The sequence below is a fragment of the Saccopteryx leptura genome, chromosome 1 (genome assembly GCF_036850995.1).
Source record: "Saccopteryx leptura isolate mSacLep1 chromosome 1, mSacLep1_pri_phased_curated, whole genome shotgun sequence".
In the NCBI taxonomy this organism is placed as follows: domain Eukaryota; kingdom Metazoa; phylum Chordata; class Mammalia; order Chiroptera; family Emballonuridae; genus Saccopteryx; species Saccopteryx leptura.
Genome location: NC_089503.1, coordinates 352,614,869 through 352,638,733, shown reverse-complemented (window position 1 = coordinate 352,638,733; position 23,865 = coordinate 352,614,869). Strand labels below are relative to the sequence as shown.

The window sequence follows — 23,865 nt, the reverse complement described above, 5'->3', positions numbered from 1 at the left end:
AAAATTAAAAATAAAAAGGAGAGATGCTGTCATTTATTTTAAAAGAACACACATTTAATAGACTCGGGAGAGAGTATGTTGAGTTTCTGATTTCTCTGTGTTTATTTTTACATCTAAAGAAGATGTTCATTCAGAAAAGGAGCTGAGTTTTCATGGTATAGCTCTGAAGACTGTTTCTTTTCATCTTTATCATATATCTATATTTTTCCAGGCAGACCAATTTAAAGTGTTTTATACACAAACTTTAAAAGCAAATTGTAAGCATTACCCTACTTTCTCTCAGTCATACAATTTTTGAAGCTTTGTCAAAACCAACAGTTTTCCAACAGCATTCACATTTGAAACATATGTTCTTCAGGATCTACAGGTTTGGCTTTCTGTAGCTAGATGGATTTTATTTATTTATTTATTATTATTATTTTTTTTTTGCATTTTTCTGAAGCTGGAAACAGGGAGAGACAGTCAGACAGACTCCCGCATGTGCCCGACCGGGATTCACCCGGCACGCCCACCAGGGGGCGATGCTCTGCCCATCCTGGGCGTCGCCATGTTGCGACCAGAGCCACTCTAGCGCCTGAGGCAGAAGCCACAGAGCCATCCCCAGCGCCCGGGCCATCTTTGCTCCAATGGAGCCTTGGCTGCGGGAGGGGAAGAGAGAGACAGAGAGGAAGGAGGGGGGGGTGTGGAGAAGCAAATGGGCGCTTCTCCTATGTTCCCTGGCCGGGAATCGAACCCGGGTCCCCCGCACGCCAGGCCGACGCTCTACCACTGGGCCAACCGGCCAGGGCCTAGATGGATTTTAATAAACAAACGTGAACAGCAAATTTGATTTAAATAATTTTTGGTCTTTTATTTTCTACCTTTGAAAAAATATTTGCAAAAGCAATAATCTTTGTTTTCTACATTCTTTTTCTTTTTTGAAAGATAGAAAAGCATTTTTCAGAGAAGTTATCTTCTATGCACAACTAGTAATCTTGCTGTCATAAATTTACTATAAGTTGGCATTTGATATCAGTAGGCAAAATTAGTAAACATATATTGAAAAAATATATGTTGATATTTATTGGGGATTTAGAAACATTGTAAGTAAAATAATTTGATAATTTAAATTATGATAGGAAATAATGCATAAGTTAATATCTCCTGAAAAATTCATCTTGACAGAGCAATTATATTTAAAAACTATTACAGAATATTTTAAATGCTACTTCACAATAGTTTCTTTAGTTCATGAAGACCCTAAAAATAATCTTTGGACTTTTTTGTGATTTGATGTTTGAAAACTATTTCACTGAAAAATCATTTGTTATATTAATACCTCAGAAGTAACAAATGAAACTTCCATTTCATATACTTATTAGTTATTGGCCTACTGACATTTAATATGATTGAGTGATAAAGAAGGAATATTTTCCTTAGAGCAATCCCACTTAATGTTGCATGCTTGCCTGTTGTACTGTAGAAAAACAAAGTCTACTGAGATCTATCAAAGTACAGAAAGGAAGAGGAAAATAACATGAAAATGTGATGATCGGGGAGAGAATGAGCCTGAACATGCTGAAAGATACCGGATATTGACTAGCTGAGAAAAAAATATAATTTAGTGACTTTTTAGTGGCTCTTTTTTATAGCATCTTATTATATTTAGTAGTCCGAGATTAATAAGTCATTGCCACTATTATTCCCTGTTACTGGATTAAAGCTGTAAAGAGATGGAATGAATGTGCCATGTGACCTTTTAAAAGACTCTACTTTTATGGTAATACTACTATACCAAATTTATTGACATATGTTATAACTGAATGTGCCATATATCTAAATTTTTATACCATGCTATATTCATAACACACACAAAATACTGTGACTTCCGAATATAAGTAACACAACAGTCTTATAATAGCCAGTTACAGAGCTCTTGGGACAAGTAAATAGCTTTTTTTAGTGCAATTCTTCCTTACAAACCATTTAAAATAGAGTTTGAAGTACAGCAGCTCTGATCTGATTTGAAAAATTTCCAGTCTGCTCTGTTTTTATGTTTCTACTCGGCCAATTCATTATAGAGTTACTAAAATATGTTTAGTTAAATTTCAGGAAGGTCAGTAGAATATTAAGTATAAATGCTTACTATATCATAGAAAATGAAAATAATAAGTTATAAGAAAGTGCCCCAAATTTAATTGAAATCCAGATCCAGACTGTCTTATAAAGATAGGTTATTTGTGAAAGTAGATCTTGTATATTTGTAATTAGATCTTAGAGACAACTTCTACTTGTTAGGGAAAAATAACTATCCATTGTTCATGGAATTTCAAAAGTATTTTTTAACATTTCATTTTCTGTAGCAATCTACTTTTCTGTAGCTTTGCTTCTTGTGTTAGAAGGGAATTAAATTATTCTTTTTTTTTTTTTTCCGAAGTTAGAAGTTGGGAGGCAGTGAAACAGACTCCTGCATGAGCCCGACTGGGATCCACCGGGCATGCCCACGAGGGGGTGAAGCTCTGCCCATCTGGGCCATTGCTCTGTTGCAGCCGGAGCCGTTCTAGCGCCTGAGGTGGAGGCCATGGAGCCATCCTCAGTGCTTGGGCCAACTTTGCTCCCATGGAGCCTTGGCTGTGGGAGGAGAAGAGAGATAGAGAGGAAGGAGAGGGGGAAGGGTGGGGAAGCAGATGGGCGCTTCTCCTGTGTGCCCTGACCAGGAATTGAACCTGGGACTTCCACACTCCAGGCCGACGCTCTACTGCTGAACCAACCGGCTAGAGCGGGAATTAAATTATTCTTTACATTTAAAGTATTTTAACGAGCATTTTAGTGGAAATCATAGATAATTAGAATATTTTCTTTAATTAGAAAAATAACTCTATAGAAGAGGGTACGAAAAATTTATTCAAGTGAAATAATATTTTTGGAAATTCAAAAACAGATGGTATTAATAACTTTGCTTGTATATACATAGTCTATTCAGGATATTGTTGAAATTATATTTTGGTTATTATAGGTGGCTAAACATTTCCAATTTTATTTTATTGTAAAAGATATTACACAATTAATTTAATATTCTATTGTTAAATAAAATGAAATTTAATACTCCTTGCTTAATTCTTATTTACCCCTCAATATACAAGAAGTTACGTATTGCTAACTGCATGTCTTCAGTGTAATAGATTATCAAAGGTGTATAAAGGATTGCCCTTGCTTATGAACTTAGGTTGTATTTTAATGTGTATTTCTTGTAATTTTCCCATCATTTCTAAGCATTTGAGAATGAAAGGATTTTCAGAATATATCATCTAACAGATTGCTAGAAATAGTTCATAATGTGTTATTATTTTATTTTATTTTTGCAAGAGAGAGACAGAGAAACACAGACAGGAACGGTGAGAGACGAGAGACATCAATTCATAGTTGCAGCACTTTTAGTTGTTCACTAATTGCTTCTCATACATGCCTTGATTGAGGGGCTCCAACCAATCCAGTAACCTCTTGTCAAGCCAGTGACCTTGGTCTCAAGCCAGCAACCTTGAGCTTCACGCCAGCAATCTTTGGCCTTCAACCAGTGACCACAGGGTGATGTCTATGATCCCACAGTTAAGATGGTGAGCCCATGCTCAAGCTGGATGAGCCTGTGCTCAAGCTGATGACCTCAGGGTTTTGAACCTGGGTCCTCAATGTCCCAGATCAACTCTCCATCCACTGAAACATCACGTGGTCAGGAATACTGTGTTACTATTTTCTTGACATTTTAAAATTTTCCCACTTAAAGGGTAGTATTTACAATGAAAATAATACATGATAAATGTTGTTGTAAAGTACAAGACCTGTGACCCTGGGGACTTTTACCCAGTTCAAGGACAAATGCCCAGGGCAAGGCAAAGAGAACTGGATTGTGAACTAGCGGTGAGATCTAAAGGCACTTGAGAAAATAGCAATCAGGAACAGTGACGGAGAAAGTGAAAGGAGGTCAGGACTAGAAAATCAACAGAGAAAGGTGCTCTAGCATAGAGAGGACCACTGGTGTCATGAGGAGAAGTGGAAGCTGGAGAACAGAAGAATAATGCGAAGGGGAAAGGCTGATTGCCGCCACGATGGAGGAAGAGGTTCTGGGAACTCGGGGTGTTGGAGTTTAAGGAGGGAGAATGGAGCACCTAAGATGAACAGAGTGGTTAGTGATAATCAAATAAAGAGCATCCTGTCATCACAGTACCCACACCAGGACAACGGATAGGCTGCCAGCCTGCCCTGAGAGGCTGCATCAACTCAGATGCCAGTTCTTACGGCCAAGACCACAGGATACCACATACACCGAGCTGAACACAAGCAGATGCCTATGGCCCTTTTTATTCAAATGGGAGCAGTGTAATTGGGAGGCATGTCCAGGACAAGTTGCTGACAAGCAAAAAACAAAAAAAATGCAAACTGGAAACCCTTTAAAATATAGCCTTGACATGCCATAGATTGGTACAAATTAATTGTTACATCTGGAAGGATTATCATTACACCACAAGTAGTTAGGATTTCATGCACAGGATGGCACTAGAGCTATAATAATAATAATACTAATAGTTAGGATTTATTTTACAACTGAACATGTTATACACATATTATTTCCAGTTCAGGTAGGAGTTTCTCTTTATTATACAGATGAGATATCTGAGATTTTACAAATGTCCAGGGCCACCAATAGCAAGTGATGATTGCTGTCACTTGAATCTAGGTCTCTCTTCCCTTAAGGTATAGATTTGTTGTTGCTATTTTTGTTTTTGACTGCAAACCTGCCTATTTTTAAAAACTAGTAAAGTAGTTAAAGGACGAAATAGAAAAAGTAATTTTGACATTGAAAATAGTTTAAGTGATACAATCTGTGAAGCCCAGCTTCCCAAGGAATTTTAAGTACTCTTCACTTGTCTGAAATGTAGTTGTGTGGACCCAGGGAAGTACAGAGAGGAGACAGTAGGTGTACTTTTCTTGTGTTGCCCTTCAGACAAATCTATGAGAAATAAAAAAGACAAACTATTAGATGCTATAACCTGGCTCTAGAGAGAATTTGTGAAATAGTCCCACTGATGTTCAGGTGAAATCATGTTTTTCTCTGTGGAAGTTTGACTGAGTTGGCATCAATTATTATCATAAAATTCTTGCCTTCTTATCAAAACATGCCTTGAGATCACTTTTTAAATTTTTTCAAAAATTTTTCTGTTTTTAATTATTTTGTTTATATTTTGTAATTTTATGTTATTTTTTCTTGTTTCTATTTAAAATTATACTTCCTAAAGTATTTGGCACACTGCTAAACATATAGTTAGTGCTCAAAAATATAAATATTATAATTTAAGTAATGATTATAAAGATAAGAACAATTAGTTTTACATTGAACAATAAAATATATTTTGCAACTAATTATACTTTACCATTTTCTTGAGGTACACCAATTCTATCAATTTATCAGTTCAATCTAGTAAGTGAAAGAAAATGTTATTAATACCTTGATGTGTATCTTTCATCTCTATAGAAGACAGTTGTGAAATAGATAACTATGTAAAGATAGAATCCAATGCGTCAGCCTCTTACTGCTATCTTACATTTTTATGAGCACAGAATTTAAATATAAGCTATAATATAAGGTGGTCAAACACCTTGGAAAGAAGAATAAATTCAAACCCTATTACTGAGTCAGTCCTGCACCCCTCTGAGATAGACCCATGAGAAGCAGTGCTTATTTCTCTGAGGTCCTAACTGTACAGTGCTTAATGCAGAGAAATTTCTGAATGTAAATGTATGAGTTTGTTGTGGCACAGTTGGGCACCTGAAACTTGTGTAATTATGATAATCAATGTCACCCCAATAAATTAAATGTTAAAAATATATTTAAAAAAGAAAATACTGAAGAAAACCTCTTCTTAAAAATCCCTACTGGTGTGAGAGCTCACCCAGATTTCATTAGAACAGAAGCCCAGCCATTTGTCAGGCATATCCAGTTTGGTGCAATCAGGAAGCCTGTCAACACCTGAGACCCCATTCTAAGAGGAACATTATGATGTGAAGTAAACTTGGAAAGGGAAACTCAAAGCTGATGGGAGTGGCAGGTCGCAATATATCCTATAAATTTACGATTGGAGTAGACATATATAAAGAGGTGTTGTGTGTTACAACTAAATATGGTAGGGAGGCAGAGACAGTCTCCAGACTCAGGAATTCTCTGAAGGGGTATGATTGAAGTACCTTAGGAAAGATTATTCTTTTTTGTTTGTTTGTTTGTTTAGAAAATTAAATGTAACAAGGTAACATTGATCAATAAGAGTACATAGTTTTCAGGTAAAAACTATAGCTTTTTCTGATTTACTTATTTTACTCAGTATAATGTTCTCAAGTTTCATCCTGTCGTAAATGGCACTGTCATCATTTCTTATGGCTGCGTAGTATTCCATTGTGTATATGTACCGCATCTTCTTTATCCAATCCTCTATCGAGGGACACTTGGGTTGTTTCCATGTCTTGGCCACTGTGAATAATGCTGCAATGGACATGGGAGTGCATGTGTCTTTAGGTACCAATGTTTTTGAGTTTGGGGGGTAGATACCCAGTCAAAGGATTGCTGAGTCATATGGTAGTTCTGTTCTTAATTTTCTCAGGAACCACTATATTTTCTTCCATAATGGTTTTACTAATTTGCATTCTTACCAGCAGTGATTGAGGATTCATTTTTCTCCACAGCCTCTCCAGCACTTGTTATTACCTGACTTGTTGATAATAGCCAATTTAACAGGTGTGAGGTGGTATCTCATTTTAGTTTTGATTTGCATTTCTCTAATAGCTAATGAAGATGAGCATCTTTTCATATATCCATTGGCCATTTGTATGTCCTCTTGGGAGAAGTGTCTGGTCATGTCTTCTCTCTATTTTTTTAATTGGATTGTTTGCTTATTTGTTGCTGAAATTTATGAGTTTTTATATATTTTGAATATTAACCCCTAGCCAGCCATGGCTGGTTGGCTCAGCAGTAGAGCATCGATCTGGCATGTGGAAGTCCTGAATTTGATTCTCAGTCAGGACACACAGTAGAAGTGACCATCACTTTTCCATTCCTTCCCTTCCCTCTTCTTTCTCTCTCTTTTTTCCCCTCCTGCATCTATGGCTGGAATGGTTTGAGCAAGTTGGCCTTGGGCACTGAGGATAGCTACATGACCTTGCCTCAGGTGCTAAAAATAGCTTGGCTGCCTAGCAACAGAGCAGCAGCCCCAGATGGGCAGAGCATCACATGCTGGGGAGTTGCCAGGTAGAACCTGGTCAGGGCACATGTGGGAGTCTGTCTCTCTGCCTCCCTGCCTCTCAAATAATAAAAAAGAAAAAAAACTTTATCAAAGCTGTTGTTTGCAAATATCTTCATTTAGTTGGCTACCTATTTGTTTTGTTGCCAGTTTCTTTTGCTCTGCACAAGCTTTTTAGTTTGATATAGTCCCATTCATTTATTTTTATTTTTACTTTTACTTTCCTTACCTTTGGGGTCAAATTCACTGTTCTCTCTGGCCAAGATTCATGAGTTTAGTACCTGTTTTCTTCTATATAATTAATTGTTTCAGATCTTATAGTTAGGTCTTTGATCCATTTTGAATTATACTTGTGCAGGGGGACAAACTGTAGTCAAGTTTCATTTTTTTTTTTTTTTTTTTGTATGTGGCTTTCCAATTTTCCCAGCTCCATTTATTGAAGAGACTTTCTTTTCTCCATTGTGTGATTTTGACTCCTTTGTCGAAGATTATTTGTCCAAATATATGTGGTTATATTGCTGGGCTCTCGATTCTGTTCATTGGTCTGTATGTCTGTTTTTCTGCCAATGCTAGGCTGTTTTGATTATCGTGTCTTTGTAGTATAATTTGAAGTCAGTGTGATGCCTTCAGCTTCATTCTTTTTTTCAGAATTGCTTTGACTATTCTGTTTTTATTTATGGTTTCATACAAATGTGGTGATTTTTGTTATATTTCTTTAAAAAATGACATTAGGATTTTGATAGGATTGTATTATATTTGTATATTGTTTTGGGTAATGTGGCCATTTTAACTATGTTGATTCTTCCAATCCATGAACATGGAATATTTTCCCATTTCATGTATCTGTTTCAGTTTTTTTCAATAATGTTTTGTAGTTTTCAGTATGTAGGTCCTTTATATCCTCTGTTCAGTTTATTCCTGGGTATTTTATTAGAAAGGATCATTTTTTTTGGCAAAGTACTCTATAGTCTTTGGTTACTTCTTGCATTCTGCGTATTCTTTTTAGCTTACTTTAGAGTAGTACATGATTGCCTACCATTCTAAATTTGGCATTAGTCAGAGTTGATGGAAATGTACCCCTTAAAACCTATCATAAAATTATGAAACTATTTTTATTGATCGAATCACTGTAAAGAAGTCCACTCTTATTTTTAAACACTTATTGACTAAACATTCTAAAGTATTTTTATATTTTATTCCCAAAATATTTTTATGTATCTATGCATGAATTTTTATTTGATTGTATCAAAACATATAAAAGATAAAGCTATAAAAGACTTACCATAATATTTGCCTTATTGATAAAAAAATATATCTAATTTTAGTGAGGTGCTTTTTCCCATATAAACAACCAAAATTGCCTAATTTCTTATCAAACTTATACTGTTACTTCAGTCTACAGTTACTTTTATCATCATAATTTTATCTACAATCAGTACAGGTTCTAGTTCCAGAAAGTGACCAGATCAGAGTCTTAAATATGAAAAAAGACATTGGAGGACATAGAGCAAGTTGAGAAGGCTGAGGAGTATAGAAAGATGTAGAAAAGAAAGACATAGTCTGTTTATATAGTAGGAAATAAGTAGTAAATAAATATCATATAGTAGTAAATAAAGAGCTGAAAATATATTCATTTTAGAGAATATTTAGATGTGTCTATATGGGTATGTGTATATAGAGAGTGTGATTTATTTTCCTGCTTAGTTGTTCATTCACAAGTCACTTACTGGATGTCTATTATGTGCACACACTATACTGGATGCCACCTCTATAATGCAAAACAGACCATGATTCCTAGCGATATGGGTTTAAGTGTATCTTAATATATTTGTAATAATAATAGGATGTACATATTCATCTGAGAAATGAGAATCATGCCTGCCAATCCTACCTCACAGGACAGTGCAAAAATAAAATGAAGTAGTTTATATATCAGAATACTTGGAAAGTGTAAGTAGAGTTATGCTATAGAATTAGAATTCAGTGACTGAACACATGGTATCAAATTTAGGGTTAGTTTTTACTCTTAAAAGTCATCTTTACATATTTTATAGGCCTGATGATTACCATATAGAATGACAGCGCCTTTCAGAATTTGGATTTTGATTGTTAATATTTGATTTTTTCACTTAATTGTTACTTATAATGAGCTGGATTAATTTAAGTGTTTCTTTTGAAGAGTTCAGTTTTATTAGCCTAGAGCTGTGATGGCGAACCTTTTTATAAAAACCCGCTCACTTTTGCAGTGCTGGTCAACCTGGCCCCTCCCGCCCACTAGTGAGCGGTCCAGCTTTCATGGTGGGCCAATCGCAGCACTGTTTGGTTGCTCTACTACCACTCACCATGAAAGCTGGAAGGCCCACAAGGGTAGGAGGAGCCAGGTTGACCAGTACTGCAAAAGTGGGCGGTTTTTATGAAAAGGTTCCCCATCAGGGGCCTAGAGGTTTTAAAAGCAATGTCCATGGACTGTTGGTGTTTCATGAACCTCTTTCCAAGAACAGCCACTTGGACACACGATTGATACAGGGAAAAAATACATAAACTGAAGGATGAGGAGAATATTTAGATTGCAGGGTCTGGGACTTAACTGTTTCACTAGAGTAGTTTTACTAACATTTGTTTTATAAATTGAAGGCCTGTCAAATATCTTATTTAAAAAAGAAAGGGAGGATATTGCTGCTTTAAAAGCACATTGTAAATCAAAATTATGTGGTACAATAAATTCTAGTGCTATGATTTGCAAGAAAAAAATTAAGATATGAGCTCTAGTTCAAATTCATTATCTATGAACTATTTTTTAATTCAGATAACACCATTATTTGTCTGAAGGGATTCATAATAAGGAGTGAGCAAACGTAGGTTTACTGTTGTCATACAAATAAATAATACAACAATTAATAAAAAAATACAAGAATAAACTTTCATGTATATACAACTATAAACCTAGCAAGTCTTCAATGTAATACAAATTTCAAGAAAAAGAAAACTAAACTTATAGACTAGCTTATATTGGGCTTAGTTTGTCTGTTTTTCTACAGTGTATATTTTTTAATTAATTGTATACTTGATGCATAAAGTAAACAAAATACTTATTGTGCTTTTAGTAATTTAGCTTTATGTAGTATGATATGTATTATTTTCAGGTTTCTTGCTTTAGTTTGTGCAGTTAACAGATTACATTCTACTCCTAGAATCTGTTAAATTTAAAACAATATATGGTAAAACTTTTTATGGCTTTTTTACTTCATCATTTTTTTATTTGCTTAGAAAATCATTTAGAGCCATGTTTCCTTACTCATTTTAAATATGATTGCCTTGATTTCAGCTAGGTCATCTTAAAGCATAGACATGGTGATCAAGTGTGTGTTAATTAAAACTTACTAATTGATACATACTACAAATCCACTACAGTGAATCAAAATAATATAGACCTGGAAGGATTCTTTAGAGACCATATATGCTCAGATCCTTTAACTAGTGGAAATATTTTCTACAATAATTATTTTTCTTCTTTGTTCCTTTGTAAACTGAAACAGCAGATATATCAGGAAATCATTTGTTTGTAACCATCTTTAGTTTTATGACTATCATTTGTAACTTATTTATATAATTTTATGGCTCATACATGATAGGAGAGAGTATTTTCTAATGTTTTGGTATTCACTGAATATTGTACACCAGCTTTTGTTGTTCTCTTTGTGTATGTGTACATATATTTAATTGCATTTAGACTAGACTGGAAATATATGAGGATGTATATATTTAACTGGTCATTTATAGTCATTTCATCCCTATAACATTTCTTAAAACAAAATGTTTTTAAATATTGGCCTATTTATTATTTAAACAGAGTAATTATATTTTTTTCACCCCATTATCCGCATAGTTCTCAAATCAAAAAACTAGAAGCTATTACAATTTTGACTTTTCCCAAATTCTTATTCTAATGCATTAGTTTTCAATATTTTTATCTTTTAGATGTTCTTTTCCAAATTGACTTCCCTACATGACATTTTAATATCACAGCTATACTGTATCTATTTATACACTGGCTGTGTGAAGGCCCCAAACCATTTATCATCCAAGATCTTTTTACCCCTCTTACATCCATCTAGAACAAGTTACCACCCTCTGGGGGCATATTACTCCCATGGAGAATGCATGTTCAAATGAGTTATCAAGTCATGGATTTTACTTCCAAATAGAACTCATGATCACTGACTGAAGATTACAAATAACAGATGTTTTCATTCCTAAATGTCATCTGAAAACTGCTCAAATTTAATAAGAATGAGATTACAAACTTTACGATGAAAATAGAAGACAACCACATCCTTAAACTATAAACTATGGAAAACAGCTTTCAAATTCAGTGGGCAGGCACCCAGGTTCTATTTTACTGTCTTCACTTCATATGTGAGTTAGAAATTACATACCATACAGTTCACCCTGTTAAATTGTACAATTCAGTGGTTTTTAGTATATTTATAATTAGTTGTGCAAACATCATAGGGATCTAATCACAGAACGTATTTATCTTGCCCCAAAAGAAACCCAGTCGTGTTTCCTCTCCACTAGCCCCAGGCAACCACTAATATACATTGTTTCTATGGATTTGACTGTTAGACATTTTGTTTAAATAGAATTATACAATATGTAGGATTTTGTATGTGGCATCTTTCATGTAGTATAATGTTTTCAAATTCATCCCTTTATATGGTTGATAATATTCCATTGTATGAATATACCACGTTTTGTTTTTCCATTCATCATTTGATAAGAATTTGGTTGTTTCCTTTTTTTTTAACTCTTATGAATAATATTGATATGAATATTCATATGTGAGTGTAAGGATATATGCTTTTAGTTCTCTTCAGTATGTACCTAGGAATGGAATTGTTGGACCATCTGGTAACTCTGTATTTAAGTTTTTAATGGAATTATTGAATCATAGTAGCTCTAAATTTAATTTAACTATGTTTTAGTTTAATCAAACTGTCAAGTTGTTTTCCAAAGCGGTTGCATCATTTCACATTCCCACCAGCCATGTCTGAGGGTTTCAGTTCCTCCAGATTTTCATCAACACTTGTTATTATCTCTTTTTATTATAGATTTCCTAGTGTGTGTGAAATGGCATCTCATTGTGCTTCTCATAAAGCTTTTTTTAACCCAGATTTGTCAAACTAGTTTGATATTTCCAATAGTTCATTTTGACTATGGATTTAGATTGTTATATTAAAATTCTTCTGAGTTAGCAATTTCTTGAGAATGTATATATTTTTCTTAAAAGACAAGCATATTTAAAGCATTAGAAGTTTTGTTTCTTTTTTCTATGGGATTTTTTTTTTTAGTTTTCTATGTTAGAATCCTGTATTTATTTATCCATATAGATCAATCAGAACAAGAGCTCTAATAAATTTAAGATAGCTTGGAATTTAACTTCTGTCTGCCCAGACAGCTATCCTTCAGGGCACAGAAAGTAAGAGATTTTTTCATCACCAACTGAAAAGATTATTTTTAAACATGCAAAGAGAACTGGTACCTTCAGTTATACAACACAGCAATAGGACCAAAATTAACACAATAACTTAAGCCCAGGCTTTAAAGGGATGTTCTTCTTTCATTGTGCACAGGACATCTTCTTGAGTGATACGAACTTTTGGTAGGACACAGACACACATGAAGACTAATAACAAGATATTCTGTCATCTGCCACCCAGTTTTCAGTATATCTTTGCTATCTGCTGTCCAGCAGATTTTATTTGCAGAGATTCCAGTCATTGTTGCCTCTAGTGTATTATTATCACAAGCAAAGCAAGAGACAGTTTTACATAAAACAAAAATAAACAAACATAGAAAATCAGAGTCGGGGAAAAAGAAAAGAGAAACAGGGACTGAAAGAAATGCTCTATTAGCACTTGATATGAAATCTGGGAGCCAGGAAAAGGCATGGCAGGGCTTAAAGAGTCCAGGAAGTAGCCTGCTCAGACAACACAGTTCAGTGGCTTCCGCAGGGATTTCATTTCAGTGTTTTGATGTGACTTACAACATTATCAACATGTAAGTCTCAAAATTAAATCGATTACCAGAAAAATAAATAGCACACTTTGAAGTTTTAACTCATTGAGAAAACCAACAAGATGACAAAGTGGTTACAAAGATAATCCAGGAGACTCCTGTGCTTGTATACATGCATACATACATACATACATACATACATACATACATACAGTCATGGGGGTGGGGAGCATGCTGTAAGGAGTAGTATTAGTCAGATTCAGAACCGAATGTGTTGTGATCCTCTCTGATAAATGGTAATCACTTGCTTCTTATCAGTTTCATTCAAGTTAGCATCTAACTTTACAGATTTGTAAAATATTTAGACCATTATTATTATAAGAGTAAATTATAAGTTAAAAATATTACATTCTCCTAGAAAGTCAATTGACCCTTAGATGGGCTTTCAGGCATGGCATTAAAAGGTAAGGCAATGTTTTTTTCGGTTTGTTTTGTTTTTGGATTTTGCTTTTCGTTTTGTTCTTCGTTTTAAGTTTAGATATCTTTTTCTTAACAGAAAGCAAGCAATTATTATTCTGAACAATTGGGTAAAGGGGGTATCTTTAATGTGATGTGGAATATTAGAGAGGAACAGTTGTTTTGGTTGAGTTGAACACATTATTTTTGGAAGCCTTATGAGACATACCCAAGCAGGGATGTCAGCTGACAACTAGGTGTGTAAATTCTGAGTTCAGGGGTTGAGTACAAGGTCCAGTAAAACAGTTGGAATCTGCAGCATGTAGATCATATATAAAGCTTGGGACGAGAGGACACAAGTGGGGAGTTAGTCTCCTATGGAAGAGTGTAGTCAGAGGGCCGTGAACTGCAGTGTGGAGTGATGGAAGGATAAAAGTGCTCTCGGTGAGGCAGAGGTAGGAAAGTCTGTAAATGACATGTGTTTCAAGACCGAAAGAATCAAATGTTTTTTTCAAATGCACGATGTATTGAGAGGTGAAAAGAAAAGGGATTAAGAAATGATAAGATTTTGCTGGGTGGAGGCATGAGGACTTTGGTCAGAGGCAGTTTTGGGGAAATGGTAGGGACGAAGCCCGATTCCAAGTTAGCTCAGAGGAGGGTAGGAAGAGACGATGCAGGCAACTCCTTCAGGAGATTTTTCTACAAAAAGTCAGTAGCTAGAAGGAATAGCGGTCTCAAAGAAGAAAGATGAGATATTTGTTTGATTTTTAAAGGTGGATATTCTCACAGTCTGTGTGTACATTGATAGATGATTATTTTTTTGTTTTGTTTTTACTTTTTGCTTGTAAATCTTCAAGTCACTCAGCAATAGTAAGGGTGCTGCAATAAATTTAGTGATGCATAAGAGGCATACTAATATAAAATATCAGAATCTTAATACAACCAGTACAATATGGAAAACAAAGGGGTAAGAGACAACAGTCACGATGCTGGGCAGTCCCCGGGAAGGTTTATAAAGCCGGAAGCTTTAAAGTGTATCTTGAAGGAGTCAGGCACACCTGAGTGACAGGAAGCTGGGCAAAGAAAAGCCTGAGAAATAGGGGAAGAGAAAGCACGTTTGTGCTGAATCAGTGACCTTCTCATGGATTAAATCAATCTGATTAAGTGGACCCTTGAATCTCTCCCCTCAGTTCGATAGAGAATTTAAAATGACTTAATGTTCTCATTCAACATATGGTATTCTAGGTTATAAGGAGACTATGCTCTATCCTCAGATCATATTAGAATGCTTTTAAACAAAATGGTTTTTTTTTTAGGAAAAAATATGTTTATTAAAAATATCATTTTAACAAAACCTCTTAATTCAGTCCTCCCTTGAAATATTAATCACTATACAGATTTCCCTTATTTTTTTTTCATAATTTTTACTTGTCAATATTGTAGACATTTCATTGCGGTGATTAAATAGCCATATAAAATTTTTGAAATTTTATGCCTCATCTTGAGTAACCTTTTATGATATAAATATTTTAGAAGACATTTTTCTATACTTCTAAACTTCCCTATAACTTTAAAGAATATGCACAAAGTTTCACAATAGTATTGCTCTCCCACCAGCTTAGACTCACCCATACCAGTTTCCCTTTCTACGGAAACACTCTATATATGTGACCACAGATATCTTAACGTGACCCCAAGACAAAAGTTTCTGTTTTATCATTTCTAATATTGTTAGGATTTCTTTGGACTTGTATATTAAATAGAATCACAGTTAAAATATGCTATATTAGATAATGTATTTTGTAGATCAAATCAAGAAATAGAAAACTGATATGGTGGCAACAGTCATGTTAGCCAATTTTTGGAAATATTTTGAGGAAATATAAAACGAAGAGGGCCATGTCAGCTCTATGAAGCCAGGTCTCTACAGAATCAGAAAAGGCCAGTCTAGAGGTACAGTCTGGTTGCGTATGCAGAGTTCATTTACATGGTTCAGAGAGGACTACGCCCTTGGCTCCTCATCCCCCTGCCCTGCCTCCCTCCAACTCACAGACGCACGTTTACTCTGGCAGGTAGAGGGGGTTCTGGTTTGTTTGTTTTCCCCACCAATCTTCTGTGGTTCCTGAAATCCTCAACCATGATTTACTCATTTGGGAGAAAAGTACAGTAATATAATTCAGACAAGCTAGTAGAATCTGGCTGCATAAACAAGCAAGTGTTTATGGGAAAGAACAGGAAAGAGGAGAGTCTGAGCCTAGCGCACGTGTACGGAACGGGCTCGAAATTGGAAAATGAGATGAAGTTTGTGTCGAGAAGATGGAGCACCAAGGGGCAAGAAAGAAAAACAGAAAAGCAGTCTTTATTTTGACTCTTGACTGTCTTTCCTAAACTCGTTAAGTCTCAGATAGCCAGGATGTGTCTTTTCTTTGGAATCCCAAAAGAAAACGAGAACAGATACCGCTTTCGTTTTATAAATTTTGTCATGTGGCAAATTCGAAGTATCCATTTTTAACAAAAGTCTTTCCTCAGGAATGTATAAAAACATGTCTTATTGATTTAAATATTTTAATTTTTCTGAAAGTAACATAATAACCATTTACAAAACTGGTCAGTAACCTTTACCTCCCATGGACAGCACTGGTTGCATTTCTTTATTCTATCTGTAAAAACGGTTTATAGCGTTCTCTGTTATATAGTGTTTGAAGCCACATCTGGTAAATGTTTAGGGGTGGTGATGTAATCTTAAAGTATGCGTAGCTGTGGACTACTACTCACCTGGCTTTCCCCCGTAAAAATTTGCCTGGATTATTTCAAAATAAATGAGATTTAGAGTTTCGTTTAATGCTGACCTGTAATTTATGGATGCATATATGTTTTTACTTTGTAAATATAGTTCATTTACCCCTAAAATGCAAGGCAGACGGATGGGGACGTCAGGAAGAGCCATCACAAAGAGCACCAGCGTGAGCGGAGAGATGTACGCGCTGGAGCACAACGACGGCAGCCAGTCGGACACGGCCGTGGGGACGGTGGGCGCCGGCGGGAAGAAGCGGAGATCCAGCCTGAGTGCCAAAGTGGTGGCCATCGTGTCTCGGAGGAGCAGAAGCACGTCCCAGCTAAGCCAGACAGGTGAGTGAAGCGAATTCAGCTTAAACATCTCAAGGTCTTGCTGGAGAGAGACAATCGTGCGTCTTCCTGTGGTGCATTGTGATGGGATCGTAGAGTCTACTGATTCTTCTTTGCAGAGGACGTTTCTTTTTCTCTCTCTGGAAATCTGCCACGTGGATGGGTTTATTTATTTATTTATTTATTTTCTATACAGCTGTCTAACAAGGTGTCATTGTCAATCTGTGATGTGGTTGGATAGTTTCCTTTAACTTAAAAAGAATTACAATTGTGCTTACAAAATATTCAAGGAAATGCAAAGAAGTAGTAAAGATCCAAATTGATTTTTGTGCAAGAAAAGCAACAGGATTCTCCTTTTCAAAATGTTCTGCAATGCAATTACTTATAATTTAGACCCTATCTATATTTTTATAGAAAAGAAGGTCAGTTGTGCCACTTGAAATACAGCTTTTATGGTACTGTATGAGTATAAAAATGAACTGAAATTGGTAAGTTTTCAATGTAAGTCTATAGAAGTCCCGCAGTTATTTTTACTTCAGAAAAATGGGTCAGTGGATTTGTGCAAAGACTAATGTTTTAATACAAATTTGAGTTTCAAATATTTTCCTACTGCTTATAAATCTTAAAAGCTTTATGTCCTCAAGGTATTTACAAAAGAAGCAAACAGATAGAGAATGGTTATTTCTGTATTATAAAATATAAAAAAACTGTCTAAGATTATATAACATTTGGTCAGACATATTAACAAGTCAATACTATGCTCAGTGCTATGGAAAATGAAAGGTAAGCGAAATACTGAACTGATTTCAATTGTCAGCACCTGTTTCTTCTGTTATAACCATTGGTACCATTTTTTGTTCCTTAACAGCAAAAGTCTTGTTGCAAAATTTACTTGTAGCAAAAAACTCCTGTGAAATCCTCTTTGTAGTTGACTTGGTATCCGGAGCAGTACCTATTTAAAAGTATGCAAGCTACTGGACAAATTAACAAATAAATTAGAAGTAGGCCATTTCAAGCCATTTAAATATTACATTAGTACATACAGCTATTTATCTAAACAGAGGTTTTTATTTCTGAAAATCATAAGTTTGGAACAAAGCTAGATTAGCTATCATCTCTGTGACAAATCTGCCTCTGGGCCATATCACTAAGATGTTTATTGGGAAGGAGAATCATTTGTCTTACTCAGAATCAGGTTTCTTCCTTAAGCATAGGAGAAATTTTTCATTGTTTTCTTTGCTTTCCTTTATTTTTTAAAATTTTTATTAATTTTTAATTTATTGTGTTTACATGAATTCAAGTGTCCCACTGAATATAACTCCCTCACCCCCACCCCTGTGTCCCTTTTTATACCCCCTTTGCCCTGCCCCCCCATCTCTCTGCCCCCTTCCCTCTAGGATTTGCTGTCATCCCTTCACCTTCTCTGATCCCATCCCCTCATCCCCCTTCCCTCTGACAGCTGTCCCTCTGCTCCCTATGACCCTGCCTCTGCCTCTGTTCCATTTTGATGGTGGTGCTTCTTGGTGTTCTGTTGTCGATGCCTTCAGGTAATAAAGCACATATCTAAAAACCTATTCGGTGAACAGTAGCTGAATTAGATCGAAAAATGAAGTAGTGAAAGAAGAGAAACTGAAGAAAAGGCTCCCGATCCAGGAATATATTGGAGTTCATGAAATTCAAGGTGGATTTAGGGCTAGGCTTTAGAACATGAAGGAGATTTTAGTTTCTGTAGGTTTAAAGGCCCTGCTGATGTATTGTGAAGATTTGGTCCCTCACTCAGAGACTGGCTGTATGATATTCTAGCAATAACAGTCTCCTCCTCACTTGTATATTAGGACATCATTGGGAAGGTTTTTTAGCCACTCATCTACTGCTGGGCCCTTGGGCTGCTTCCAAATCTTGGCTGTTGTGAATAACACTACAGTGAACCTAGGGGTATTATATCAAATTCATTTTGGGGGGAATACCTTGAACATATTCCCAGAAATGGAAGTGCAGGGTCATAAGGCTGTTCCATTTTTAATTTTAGAAGTAACTTTGTACTGCTTTCCACAGTAGCTGCGCCAGTCTGCATTCCTACCAGCAGTGTATAAGGGTTCTCTTCTCTCCACATCCTCGCCAACACTTATTTTTTGTTGATTTATTGATGATAGCCATTCTGTCAGGTTGAAGTGATATCTCATTGTGGTCTTAATTTGCATTTTTTCTGATGATTAGTGACATTGAGCATCTTTTCATCATTTGGCCATCAGTGGAATACTACTCAGCCATAAAAAAGAAGAAAATCATCCCTTTTGTGACAGCATGGATAGACCTGGAGAGTATTATGCTAAGTGAAATAAGCCAGTCAGAGAAAGACAAGTGTCATATGATCTCATTTATATGTGGAATCTAATGAACAAAATAAACTAACAAACGAAATAGAAACAGACTCATAGAGACAGAGAATAGACTGACAGTTATTAGTGGGGTAAGGGGCTAGGGAATGGGTGAAAAAATAAAGGGATTTAGCAACGAAAAAAATCATAGACACAACAGTGTGTTGATTGTAAGAGGAAAAGGGGTAGGGAGGTAGAAGTGGGTAAAGGGGGGGATGAGTGGTGGTGGAGGACTCGGCTTGGGGTAGTGAACACACAATACAGTACACAGATAATGTGTTATAGAGTTGTACACCTGAAACCTGTATGGTTTTATTGACCAAATCACCTCAATAAATTCAATGAAAAAAGAGAAGGGTACAGAAATCTGTGAAGAATCATTCCTAAATACACCCTTGTATTAATTACTTACAAGTGTAAGGTAATTTTGGTATCATGGAATGGTAGGTATTCCTGTGTCTAATTGAATAAAACTAATAATAGATTTACATTTCAAGAGCTTTCCCCATGCACTCTTGTTATATATGTGCAGGTGTATGTGTGTATAAAATATTACTCCTTCATTGGTAAATGACAAGTTTATGAAGAACCATTTATTATTTCCATATTGAAACTGAAGAACATAAGGTATAGACTAGTGGGATTAAGTAACTTTCTCAGGTTTTCATTGCAAGTTATTAAGCCAGAATTTAAACTCAGGCTTTTTGGTGTTAGAGCCCATGCTCTTACCCACTGTGCGAAAAGAAGTAATTTAAAATAAACATGTATTGCCTGATCAGGCGGTGGCGCAGTGGATAGAGCATTGGACTGGGATGAGGAGGACCTAGGTTTGAGACCTCGAGGTCACCAACTTGAGCGTGGGCTCATCTGGTTTGAGCAAAGCTCACCAGCTTGGACCCAAGGTCACTGGCTTGAGCAAGGGGTTGCTCGATCTGCTGTAGCCCCATGGTCAAGGCACATATAAGAAGCAATCAATGAACAACTAAGGTGTCACAACGAAAAACTAATGATTGATGCTTCTCATCTCTCTTTGTTCCTGTCTGTCTGTCCCTATCTATCCCTCTCTCTGAATCTCTCTCTGTCTCTGTAAAAATTAAATAAATAAATAAATAAATAAATAAATAAAATATTGACTTACTGTACAGTTTGTTGATAGTACATGTTCAGCCCCACACTAGAGACTGGGCTAAGAGCTAAGAGTACTGAAAAGATTGAATTAGGTATTATCCTTGCCCTCAAAGACATCACAGTATAAAACACATGGCATGTAACTATTTCAGCTCACAAAAGACAGTTCTCCAAGCATTAGAGTGGTACAAGGGAACACAAAGAGTGTGATTCATTCTCACGAAGTCTTGAGGGACTTCCTTGAGGAGGTGAACATTAAAGAATAAATTAGGGAATGATTTCCCAGGACAGGGCACAGCACACTGATTGAAGTTGAAAATGATAAGTGCTTATTCCCCTGGGATATGGTAAATAAATCTGTATGCATCCTAAAATTACTTGAAAGGTTTCTTTTATTTCTAATTGGATACTTTTTCTCAATACAATAGACGGGTCATCTCAGGAGAGATCATATAAGCACTATGCATGTGAGACTGATTTCCAATTACAACTTTTAGCTTTTATGAAGAAAACATATACAACTATAAAATATCAGCTTTTTGACTGATACTGCTTGATTTACATGATCAAATATTATTGAATAACTATATTCCAAGTACTATATCACCCACATTGGATGTTTCAAATTTAATAGTATACCCAGTGAAAGGAAGTCATTCACACTGGAAATAAATAGGAACCAAAGAACTAAATGAGAAAATATAGTATAAAGCCAAATGCCAAACATAAAACCCAGTGCCATTTAAGTACGTAACCAAAGACAGTAGGAAGACAAATGGGTCAAGTGTCTCGGTCTCCCAGGATGAGAGTTCAGGAAGAACTGGCAGATAATTGGGGTCTACCCATTTAATAAAAGTATTATTTATTATAGCATTAACAGCTGAGGCTACTTTGTTAGATAAATTAATATAATTTTAGTGATTATAAACCTTACTAAATTATGGGAAATATTACAGGACTACTTATAAGTTTTAAACAATTAAGAGTCAATTATGTACTAAGATTGTGCTAAGAAATAGCTTCTATGTTTCTTTAATGATACTCTTTATCTTTCCAGTATTTTTCCATTATCCAATTTTTTTTTTTTTTTGTATTTTTCTGAAGCTAGATATGGGGAGAGACAGTCAGACAGACTCCCGCATGCGCCCGACTGGGATCCACCCGGCACGCCCACCAGGGGCTATGCTCTGCCCACCAGGGGGCGATGCTCTGCCCCTCCGGGGCGTCACTCTGCCACGACCAGAGCCACTCTAGCGCCTGGGGCAGAGGCCAAGGAGCCATCCCCAGCGCCCGGGCCATCCTTGCTCCAATGGAGCCTTGGCTGCGGGAGGGGAAGAGAGAGACAGAGAGGAAGGACGGGATGGAGGTGGAGAAGCAAATGGGCGCTTCTCCTATGTGCCCTGGCCGGGAATCGAACCCGGGTCCTCCACACGCCAGGCCGACGCTCTACCGCTGAGCCAACCGGCCAGGGCCTATCCAAATTTATTTTTCCCCCACCTGAATCCTTTTTTTATGATCCTGTGTAAGACCTTCTAACTATGCAAGTTGTCCCCTGTTATGTCAGTATTTACCTCTATCGTCTTTCCCTCTGAATCCCTGTAGATCAAGCTCTCTGACTTCAGTGTCAACTTGCTGCAAGCACAAAAGTTTGGGACTACTGCTATGAACAAAGTAATAGATATATAGGTATTTGTTAAGAAAAATATCTCACATGGACAGAGATTTTTTAAAAATTTAGTGATTTGAAAATGATGCACATTCTGTCTGATTAGAAGAATCCGAACCTGTATAAAAACTATCGTTCAGCCTCATGAAGTTCCTCTCTTTTTTGTGTTACATCAGGGTGCATGGAGCAGGGCCGTGGTTTCTACAGGCGCTGCCCAGTCTCGAGGCCCTGCACAGCCTTCTCTCCACCTGACCTGACACATTTATCATCCTCTTTTTTAGAGGTCAGACATTTACAAAAGACTAAACAGTTGCCTATATTTTCCTGCAGAAATCCTGCAGAAGCATAAAATAAATTTTTTGGAATTATTAAGTAATAATTTTGCAGAAAGGGGAAGGAAAAACATTGGGAGGAAAACACAAATATATGTTTCAATCAATTATCTCAATTCATGAACATAGTTTAGCTAAAGGAAAGGAATAGGGAAGGACTATAGTGTGAAATAAGTGAGGATGGAGTGTGCCTCGGTGTGGTACTGAATTCAGCGTCCACTGACCATTTTGTCATTCATTCCAGCTTTCCCTCTCTAGCCACCATCTCATCTACCCACACTACTCACCACCCCATATTGTATTTGGATGGGGCTCTCCTCATGGGTAGGAGGAAGTAGAACAGAAGCTACTGAGGGTGGGAGCTCTAGGCATGGGGCTGGAAGCTCTACAATGGGATGGCATAAAGCTGTTCTCACCAACCTGTAGCTTCTTCAGATGGATGAGGCTGGGGCTGGAAGAGTGGATAAATAGAGACGATTATTATGATTGTCTCTTTATGGAGCATTAGGAAGGAAAGAGATCAAGTGTGGACAATACTTTTTTTATTTGTTCTGATAATACTTATTAAGCGTGAGGTATGGAAAGAGCACTTCTAGATGAAGAGATGGAAAAATACAACACAAAGAATTTTAATTAATAGAGCTAAGTTCCAGAGAACACGGTAGGTAATTCAAGGGCACAGGATTATTTTGGAGAGAGAAAAAGATGGTTCTGTCCCTAAGTATGAGTTTTTTTAAAAAAAACAAAATGGTTGAAATCCAGAGGAATTCGACAGCGGGAATACTGAATGCTGAAGGAGATTGTGTCGGAGGACTTGGACGTTCTTAGAAGCAAAAGCAAATGGAGGGAGTGATGCTCTGGGGAGGATGTTGTGAGAAATTAATTGGTATGAATAAAGGCATAGCTGAGCAGCACTGGTGTTCCAGCAGAGTTTGGATAATGCACAATCTCTGGAAAGTCACTTTAACAAACATGTACCAGGGATCAGTGTCACCCCTGCTAGTATCACATTCATTTTAGCTACTTTGTCACTCAAGACTGCCATCGCCTGCCATTGTGCATCACTGGTGTCCTCGCCAGGATTTCTGAGATCATAGGATCCTTTGAGATCATACTGCCATTCTTTAAGTTTCTGATGTAAAATTTGGTTAGATCTAGATCCGTGTATTCATTTAAGAAGTTCACCTGTGTTAGGCTGCCATTTACTACTTAGTGTGACTCTATTCAGAGTAAATTTTAGTCTCATAGGAGAAAACTGAAGATCTGCCTTCTGTTTCTTACCTGTTAATATTACCTCTTCTCATTGCAATGAGATCTCTTTCTTATTCTCATTCAGAATATGGGTCTAAAAGACTTTTATTTTGCTTTGACAGTTTATCTCACTGAAATTAAACAATTCTTTCATTATAATTACAGGAATTAAACTTATCAGAAGGTCCATAATAGAGTTAAAAAACACGTGAAGTTCATTATCCTACCAGATTATACTATAGACAAAA

General features: G+C 36.3%; 1 protein-coding gene across 39 annotated transcripts in view; it reads left to right on the top strand.

Annotated features, from left to right (window-relative positions):
- Positions 1-23,865, top strand: part of RIMS1 (regulating synaptic membrane exocytosis 1) — a 469,012-nt gene that overhangs the window by 385,688 nt on the left and 59,459 nt on the right. For 27 of the 39 annotated variants that reach the window (XM_066359077.1, XM_066359044.1, XM_066359075.1 and 24 more), the window contains one exon: positions 16,630-16,865. The exons of the other annotated variants lie outside the window; for them this stretch is intronic. In XM_066359077.1, coding sequence (XP_066215174.1) covers positions 16,630-16,865 — 236 coding nt within the window. The remainder of the gene's footprint in view (positions 1-16,629; positions 16,866-23,865) is intronic. 39 annotated transcript variants of the gene reach the window in all.